Source organism: Geospiza fortis, unplaced genomic scaffold, assembly GCF_000277835.1.
Source record: "Geospiza fortis unplaced genomic scaffold, GeoFor_1.0 scaffold145, whole genome shotgun sequence".
NCBI lineage: Eukaryota > Metazoa > Chordata > Aves > Passeriformes > Thraupidae > Geospiza > Geospiza fortis.
In genome coordinates, this window is record NW_005054362.1 from 504,939 (window position 1) to 514,398 (window position 9,460).

General features: G+C 45.5%; 1 protein-coding gene across 1 annotated transcript in view; it reads left to right on the top strand.

Moving 5' to 3' along the window:
• RIMBP2 (RIMS binding protein 2) overlaps window positions 1-6,567 on the top strand; it is a 56,399-nt gene extending 49,832 nt beyond the window's left edge. The window contains 7 exon segments of the mRNA XM_031059510.1: window positions 423-540; window positions 1,252-1,436; window positions 1,862-2,030; window positions 2,718-2,824; window positions 3,650-3,721; window positions 3,945-4,079; window positions 4,656-6,567. Of these exon segments, the coding sequence (XP_030915370.1) occupies window positions 423-540; window positions 1,252-1,436; window positions 1,862-2,030; window positions 2,718-2,824; window positions 3,650-3,721; window positions 3,945-4,079; window positions 4,656-4,682 (813 nt within the window). The 3' untranslated portion in view covers window positions 4,683-6,567.
• Window positions 6,568-9,460: the final 2,893 nt, after the last annotated feature.

The following is a 9,460-nucleotide window of genomic DNA, read 5'->3' on the forward strand; positions in this document are numbered from 1 at the left end:
GCCTGGCTCCTGCTGCACCTCCAGGGCTGGCACTGCCAGGTGTGCCAGGCTGCCAGGGCAGCCCCACCTGCCCAGCCCTCAGCCTGCCCGTGCCACTCTTCAGGACACTCAAATGCCACCTTAGCCGCAACAACAAAGGCAAAAGAATATTTCAGAAATTATTCTTTTCTTTTCTTTTTGTTCTGACGTGCGACTGCTGGTTTACAAAGCTCTGCCATAAATCAGGGAACCATTTTTTTTCTTTCGCAGGTCTGCCAGGCAGCAGTGCTCACTTTTCAGCTAACCTTTCAGTTAAAAGCTAAGTTTAGTTGCCTTTAGAGCTTATGCTTCCGATTGTGATTGACCCGATTCGTGTCCAGCCGTGTGAGCAGGATGTTGCCATGCATGGAACTGACGAGCCTGTTGTCTCTGTTGTTTTTTAGCTTTTAGGTAACCCAGCCTCTGCAGGACGGCCTGACAGGGCGGAGCATGCAGGGCGAAGGTCCTCCCATGGCAGTGCAGTGCCACAAAGGTCTCGGCCCCTGCTGGTCCCCTCCATTGGTTAGTTGGACAGAGCCGTGCATTCCTGTTCTTCGCAGCCTCACACCTGGGGAGGAAAGCATTAAAAGCGTTAAAAGCATTAAAAACCAGCAGCAGGCTTGGTGTGGAGCCAGGCTGCTCTTGGTTTGCGGGGGGTGAGATGGGCTGCAGACACTGAGCTCTGCTGGACGGGAGGGCTGGGGCTGCCCGGGGTGTGAGGGCAGTCCCTGGCACTGCGGGGAGCCTGGCACTGCGCTCAGCGCCTGCTGAGCTGGTTCCAGCTCACACACAGCTGGTCTCAGCTCAGGGAAATCTGCTGGCCAGTGAATCAGTGTGGCCACGCAGGCCTCCCCCAGCCGTGCATCCTGCCACCCATCAGCCGTCATTTGTGCGCACCTGCCATTCTCTTGGCTACTCTTTTCATTAATTCATGGCAAACTCTTGCAAACCTAACAAAAATGGCTTTCCTACGTGAGCTGTGCAAATGTCAGTCTGGTACAGGAAATCAGCCCAGCTTCCAGTGCAGCCTTTATAAGCTTTTTTTAAAATAGCAACTTGCTAATAATAAAAAATAAAACAAAACAAAAAACCCACCAAGCTTTATAGGACATGCAGTGAGGTTTGGGGTTTTTTCACTGAAATGCCAAACATGTTTAAATATTAACTGGGAGAGTTGGATGATGAGGCCAGCTTGTATTACTGAATTGTTCTTTCCTGGATTTGCTGTCACAGATGGCTACGGTGGCCATGACCGCCTTTCCCCAGACATTTACGAGGAGTCTGAAACAGACCCTGGCACAGAAGACCTTTCTACTCGAATATTTGTTGCACTTTTTGACTACGACCCACTGACCATGTCCCCGAACCCCGATGCTGCAGAGGAGGAGCTGCCCTTCAAGGAGGGACAGATCATTAAGGTGAGACGTGAGACCGCAGGGAACCACAACACTTCTCCAGACAGCTCTCCTTTGGGGGAACGCTGCCTGTGTGGTCAGAGCCCTGGGGCTTTTCCTTCAGAGGCTCAGGGGTAAATCTCACCAGACCTGGCAATTAATATCGAGTGCTGAGGGCTTAAAAATGATCACAAAAATGGGCAAAAGTCTCGAATTTGCTGTGGATAGTTAGGGCCAGTCTTTATTAAAGGTTTAGGTTAAGCCCAAGATTGTGACTCTGAAGTTCCATTGGCACAAACCCTGCAGGAAGGGCTGCTGCAGAGAGGAGCTTTGCTGCAGAGGAACCCCAGAAGTGCTGGTGTTGTACCAGAGCAGAGCTGCTGCATTTTCCAAATGCTTCCCAAATGCTAAAACCTTTTTGACCAATATTATCCTTCTCTGAATATCAGGTTTATGGGGACAAAGATGCTGATGGGTTTTACCGTGGAGAAACCTGTGCAAGAGTTGGCCTTATCCCCTGTAACATGGTCTCTGAGATACAGGCAGATGATGAAGAGATGATGGATCAGCTCCTTAAACAAGGTTTCCTTCCCTTGAACACTCCAATTGAGAAACTAGGTAAGGGGAAATACAGACATTTCCCTGCAGACTCTTGGCTTTCTTAGCTTGGCTGCATTTGCCTCTTGTTTTTATGCAGATGCGTCCACATCTTGCAGTCATTTACTGCTCCAGGGGATGCATTCTGGGTCAGGGTAAAGTCTGGATGACTTTATAGAACTAATATTTAATCCTGGTGATAGCATTGGCTGCAAATGGGGACCTGCAGCTTCACTGCTCCACTTGTTGCTTTCTTTTCTGATTAACAAAAAAGAAAAAAAAAAGTGGGTTTTGTGTCCTGAAATATTTACTGCAGTACATTTATCAATAACTGCAGTGCCTTTGGCAATAACTGCAGTGCATTTATCAACACCTGCAGAACTTTTATCAATACCTGAGTGCCTTTATCACCACCTGAGTACCTGTATCAGTACCTGCAGTGCCCGTGGCAGTACCTGCAGTACTTTTATCAGTACCTGCAGTACTTCTATCAATACCTGCAGTACCTGTGGCAGTACCTGCAGTACCTGTATGCACACCTGCAGTACCTGTGGCAGTACCTGCAGTACCTGTGGCAGTACCTGCAGTACCTGTGGCAGTACCTGCAGTACCTGTGGCAGTACCTGCAGTGCCCGTGGCAGTACCTGCAGTACATTTATCATCACCTGCAGTGCCCATGGCAGTAACTCTCGCTCTCTTCCCCAGCAGAGCCCCGTGGCCGGCGCGGGGGCCGGCAGCAGCCGCTGACCACCCGCAGGATGGTGGCCCTCTACGACTATGACCCCAGGGAGAGCTCCCCCAACGTGGATGTGGAGGTAGGGGCACAGCTGTGGGGCTGGGGGCACACAGCCTGTGAGCTCCCTCAGTCATGCTCTAAAGTGTTGTTTGGTTTTGGTTTTAACTGGGCAATTGTAGAAGGAGAAGGCAAATTTTGAAATATGTGGGACATGGTGCTTTAAAACACAGCCTGGGTTGTTTTCTGTTTATTATTGAACCAAATCTTTTTCTAAATTATGGTGTTTCAGAGTAGTTTGGCCAACAAATCAAATAAATTGTGCTGATGTATTGCAAAGATTTTGTTTGTTCTCTCTCCCATGGCCAAAGGAAATTAAATGTAACTTAAAAGGCCCGCCCTAATTGCATTTAAGCCACAGGCAATTAAAAGAGCCCAGTGCACTGGGTGCTGATCAGAGAGGAGCTGCCCACTGTGAAGGTTTTGCTGAAGACAATCCAGCACAGCTGCAGTGCAGGAGCCTTGTGCCTCAGGGCTTGGGCTGGGCGATGCCCTGAGCTCCCTCGCAGCCCTGAGCAGCTCCCTGAGCTGCTCCCCCTCCACCAGGATGGATTTAGGGACCCTTTGAAGCTGCAAGTCAAAGCCTCAAAGCTTGTGCAGGTTCTTCAAGGCCTGAATGTCTCACCTGTTGGTCACAGGGAGTCCTGTGGGTGTCCACACACAATGGGACAGGCGCTGGGCATAGCAAGCTGAGGAAAAAACCCCAAGGGAAAAAGCAAGAGGTTTGGCTGTCAAAGATCAATTTAGTTTCACCTGTGACAACATGGAGGAGTGGGGGGAAATCTGAATGGATTCCCTAGCAATAAAGAAAGGCTGATCTTTGCCTGTCCCTGCTCCTCCCCTGCAGGCTGAGCTGACCTTCTGCACTGGGGACATCATCACTGTCTTTGGTGAGATCGATGAAGATGGATTTTACTATGTAAGTTGGGTCTGCTGGCTCAGCCCAAACTGCTCCCAGCTCCAGCAAACACCAGCCTGGGGAGGGCATGTGGAATTGTGTGAGCTCTCAGCCTCCCCAGGGGCCGGAGATGGGAATTTCCTCTTCCTCGCCAGCTTTGAAATAGGCAGAAATGTGTCCCTGCCTCGTTGGGAATAGATGTGGTGGGATGAAAGCACTCACTGCTCCTTCCCTGTGCTGGCAGGGGGAGCTCAATGGACAGAAGGGGCTGGTTCCTTCCAACTTCCTCGAAGAAGTGCCTGACGATGTGGAAGTGTTTCTCTCCGACGCGCCCTCGCGCTACGCCCACGACGCGCCCATGCGAGCCAAGGCTAAACGGGTAAGCAGCCCCTAAGGAGCACCTAAACTCCCATCTGCCATTCCATTCTGTCTCACGTATCATTTAGACGTTACTTTTAACATTACGTTTAAATTCATTTGCCCATTTAAAATTATCTTTCAAATATATAAAATAAATCCTGAGGGAAAATGGCTTTAGCCTTCGCCAGCTCGTTACGTTTGTAAATGGAGAAACTGAACGGACTGTTTGGTTGCAGTCATTGCAGTACCGCCCTTCATAACCTGAATTTGAGCAGCTCTTTCCTGGTGATACTTATTTTCCAAAGCTTCTAAATTGCTCTTACTGAAAAGGTTCTTGTGCACAAAAGCCTGGTACCAGTGTTCCTCTAAATACAAACTGTAACTGCAGCTGATGGACTGACAGTGGTCGTCTCTTAATCCTTACAACTTCCTGTTCCAACTGGCGATAATTAATTGCTCAGAGACTTCTCTTTCATGAAAGAATTAATCATGTTTAGAGTATCTCATTTTTGGTTTTGTTTCATCACTGCAATACTTTTATATATTATATATTTTATATATATTTTTATTTCTTTGCTCATCTGCTTGGAAACAGAAGAAGAGTGTTCATTTCACACCTTAATAAGGCAATGTAGCCTTCACGTAAGTGAGCAACTGAAGATACCAATAGAGATTTCAATTAAAGCTACCTGGCTATCTAATGCAAGTCTTGAAACTTAATTGTGGGGGAAAAGAAAAGAAATATGTCTCCAAACCCCTTGGCCACCGAAGACCAGGCTGTATGCCTTTGCTGTACCTAGTCAAGTCCACTCCTTTCTTGGGAGACAAATCCTTTAAAACAGGAGCCTCTGAAATCCATCAGCCCTCCCTGTACGAAGGTCAGCGTTTGGAACATATTTCTTCCCGAGCTCAATGTTTATGTTTACATAGAGAGGAGAGTTTGATGTCTAACTACCCTACAAACAAAGCTGCATATTGCATTGCTAGCCAAGCTGGGATGTAAAAATTCCAAGCTCCTGTGTCAAGAGAAAAGCACAAAGCTGCAGCCCCTGCAGAACCAGCAGTGCCGCTGGCACGGACGGTAGTTTACAAGGGGATAGTTGGTTCTGAACTCACTACACTCAAACACAGCTACTTAAATTGTCTGCCTTAAAATGTGTTTTCCACAATCTATTATACCCCAGTTTGCCTAAGACCAACTATTCAACACTTCTGAAAAGAATCCCCTCCTGTGGTACAAGTCACGGGATTTTCCTAGCAGCGTACGTTTGCAATATTAGCAACTGTTTGGTTTACCAATGCAATAAAGTCTCGACCTGAAACATGCAGCTCACTGAATGAATGCATTAGACTCCATATCTGGTATCTTCAGGTGTACGTTGGGGTGCTTTACCAAGTTGTTTTGGTTTGTTTTGGTTTTTTTTTTCATTAGAATTAGACCTTGAATTAAAATCAAAGTAGGCTTGAAGCCCCTTTGCTTAACTCACTGTTGCACAAGGCAGTAAATTGCTGACGTTTTAACCTCAACTAAAGCCAGCAGGCCTCCCTACAGCATGGATTCTACTGTGAAAATATCATCTTAATTGATAGCAACTATTTTGCCAGCTGGCCACTGTACTTAGGATAGGCTGAGTATATGTAATTTTAGCATTTTCATCCAAGTGCTTTTGATGACTGAAAAAAAAAAAAAAACGCTGTTCAAAATATTTAGGAATGCTGTCATCTAACAACCTCATAGCTGCAGCATACACATCAAGCACTCAGGGCCTTTAAGCTTTCTTTGATTGCAATTAAGGTTCATTTTAGCTTTTTCTTTTTCCTTTTTTTTTTTTAAGCCAGTGTGCCATCTTCTCTAATCTGTACATAAAGTTTGCTAGCCAATTTTAAAGAAAAGGCATTTAAAGGACATTAAAAAGTAAGTGATCATGTAGCATTTTAAGTATTTTCTTCTGAAAAGAGTTTGGCTTCTATAGATTGCTAATCTGTAGTAATTAACATGTTTATTTTTCTTAAATCTATAGCTGAAAGTATCCCTCTCCATTTTAGTACTATCAGAGTACTGAAATGAAAAACCAAAGCCAATTTTGTGGCTTTTATGGCCAGAATTCTGGCAAAGCAAGCGTATCCAACAATTCCTTTAAAAAGGCATAACCAAAACTGGGCTTTATTGGTGGGTTTTCGATTAATATTTTTTTTTCTCTAAATTGATGTATTTTCCATAAGCCCACGCAGTATTTTGAGCCAGAGAGAATAAAGAAACCAGCCCTTTTGTTTAAGTGGGTAATGGGACAAGTGATGTTACCAAGTTTCTTGCTGCTGATGGCTTTGAAGCTTTCAAAGATTGAATAAATGATAACAATGTACCTACTAGGTTCCTCCTGAGAATACAGGTACCTCCCGGAGAGCACCTTCCCCCACAGTTCATCTCCATTCCGGGTCTCCTCCGTCACCTGTGATGGGCTCTGGTAGCCCCGGGAGAGGCAGGGATATGGCCTCGAAAAAGAAAAAGGGGCTGCTTTCCAAAGGCAAGAAACTGCTGAAAAGGCTTGGTGCAGTGAAATGAGTCCTGTGCTCCTGGACAACTTGTAAAGCTTCCAGTCTGTGTACCTTTTTTTTTTAAGTCAAAACTAGGGCTTTCATGACTATGCAGTACTTTACCAGACCGTTGCATTTTTAACTCTGACATCAATAGAGTCATGCCAATTGCTTAATCAAAACAGCAAGGAAAAAAGGGAAATGGATTTGTTGTTGCAAAAACATTTTTTAAAAAGTAAAAAAAAAAAAAAAAAAAAAAAGGTATGGGATTAAGACCAGAAGAACATGGTTTTATTTGAAGTCATCTCAACACCTGCAAACTCCATTGGAAAAATCTCAGCCTTTATTCTCCTTTAACCATGAGTGGGGGGAGAAAACTCTTCACTGATTGCTAGTTCAGAGATCACCCCACTGGATCCACTCATTAACAAAAATGGTCTTGAAACTCCTAGTTGAATCAGCCTTGATGTTTTGCCTTATTAATGCACAATGATTTGTACTGTCTAATAAATATGCAGCGTATACTTTGTATGTACTGTGTATGCAGCTGTGTCCATCCTCCCTCCACCAGTAATTCCAGATGAACACTGGTACTGCCCCAGCCCTGTCTGATGGACTCCTGGCAGTGTGCAAGTGCTGTGCTAAACCCTTTTCAGTTTTTGCTCCCCCAGTAAAAACCAAACCCCTGGACTGGTTTGCCATTCTCATTCCAGGGGAACCAGGCAGTGTAAGTTACTCAGAACCTCACCCCGTTTCCACCCTCCAGTTCTGGGGTTCCTGGTTCCCTGTTCTAAGCTACTGGGAAAAACCCAACTGCACACCAAAACCCCTTTAGTCCCCAGTTTTTTCCTGTGGAGGTTCAGTCCTAGGTTAAAAGGCATTTTCATTCTGCTGCTGTCAGATTGAGGCAAGTCCATCTGCAGTGAAAGGACAAAGTGTTACAGCCACAGCCCCATGAGGCTGCACCAGGCTCTAGCAAACCCCAATTGCAACATTGGCATATCACAAAAACCAATCCTCCACACTGATGGCAGTCATTGGCTGTTACTATTTTGTAATTCTTGTCCATTTGTAAATTGTTTTTACTGTTTATACATACTTTTCAGACTGCCTTTCTTTTTGTAATTTATGGAAGGTTTATAAATGAATGATCAAAGCTTCCCCATTGTGTCTTCAGATAACAATGTAAATTACTGTAAAATACTGTGTGCTAGATTACAACATTTAATTAAAGAAAATAACTGGCCTACATTTGTGGTAAAGTACTGTGTGGGTGTGTGCATGTGTACAGTCGTTGTGTATTATATTTTATATAAATAAATAATTTGATATTTTGTAGAGTGCAGTATGTTTTATAAATCCCCTGTGTCAGCTGCTGCCTTCCTGTGTCAGCCTTTTTGCAGAACTGTCCATGGCCACTGAAGTTCACTGCAGAATAAAGAAAAGCTCCTCCATCTGCAAGGGCTTCCCAGAGGTAAAAAAGGGTCGCAAAGTTACTCCAGCAATTCTCCCATCTGTGCCAAAACCCAGTGGTGAAGCATGAAATACACAGAACAGGCTCAAACGGGCAAGGATTACAGCAACAACTTTATTTAAATCTCACAAAGAAAAGCAACAAGGTTCACAACAAGGTGGTTAAGAAAACCAGCACTAATCTGAATTTCTCCACGTGCAGTATCTTGACTCTGCTACTGCAAAAATCTGAAATCAACCTCCATCTCCACCCCTGCTGTTAGTTTCACAAAATGGGCTGCAGAACAGTGACCAATGAAAACCTCAGACATGAACAAACCAGGGCTGCTTCCCACTGTTTGGAACTACAAAACCAAAAACCCCAAGCCTGCCAGTGCACTGATATTCCTTGATGGAAATTTATTTCTCAGTTAAGGAGCCTGTGTTGAACAGGAGCAGCCCAGCAGTTCAGCTGTCTCCAGCCCTCTCCTCCCACCAGGCAGTGACCATGAAGGTCCAGCCCAAGCAGAAGCAGGGCCCCAGGACAGTCCCTGTCCCCAGAGCTGCTCCAGCAGCACAGGCAGCCCGAGCCCTCCCCTGCTGTGTGAGGCTCTGCAGAGCTGAGCCCTCAGCCTGGAGCTGCACACAGCACTGCCCCTGGAGCTGCACACAGCACTGCCCCTCAGTGCCCAGCCTGGCAAAGCCCTCACTGCCCCTCAGTGCCCAGCCTGGCAAAGCCCTCACTGCCCCTGGAGCTGTACACAGCACTCCCCCTCAGTGCCCAGCCTGGCAAAGCCCTCACTGCCCCTGGGCAGCACCACAGTTTGGGGCTGGTGTGCAAATCCCTCACAATGACAACTGCTCAAAACCCTGCCAAGGTTCTGCATCGCTGTGCGGCCTGCAGACAAAGCCTTGGTAACCAAGAGCACCTGGTCAGCTCCTCTTAAGGTATGAAACAGCTCAGGAGACAAAGCTGGCCCTCATTTTAGCCAAGAAAAACAAGGAATCAACAATATTGAAGCATTTTGAAAATCAGAAGGGTAAATACTAGCTGGAAGAGTTGGGATTCTGGTCTGCATAACTCTCTATCTCCCATGCAAGAAGTAATTCTGTGTAAGACTTATCAAAATGTAAATAAGAACAACCAATAAACTTTGGGAAGAATCTGAGAAAAACTTTAGAAAATAAGTATCAAATATCATAAAAATTTGTTTAGTTATTCTAGCAAGCAGACACCTGTTCAAAATGTAAATCTCAAGCTTTTCCTTGGTACAGTGAAAATAAAATAACTTCCACAGCTGCGCATATCCTGTGCACGTCTCTTACGAAAAACCAAAACTAAACCAAAAGCCAAGACAATTCTACATTCTCTAGAGAGGAACTGCTCCCTTCTGTTTGGCTGGTAACTCAGCT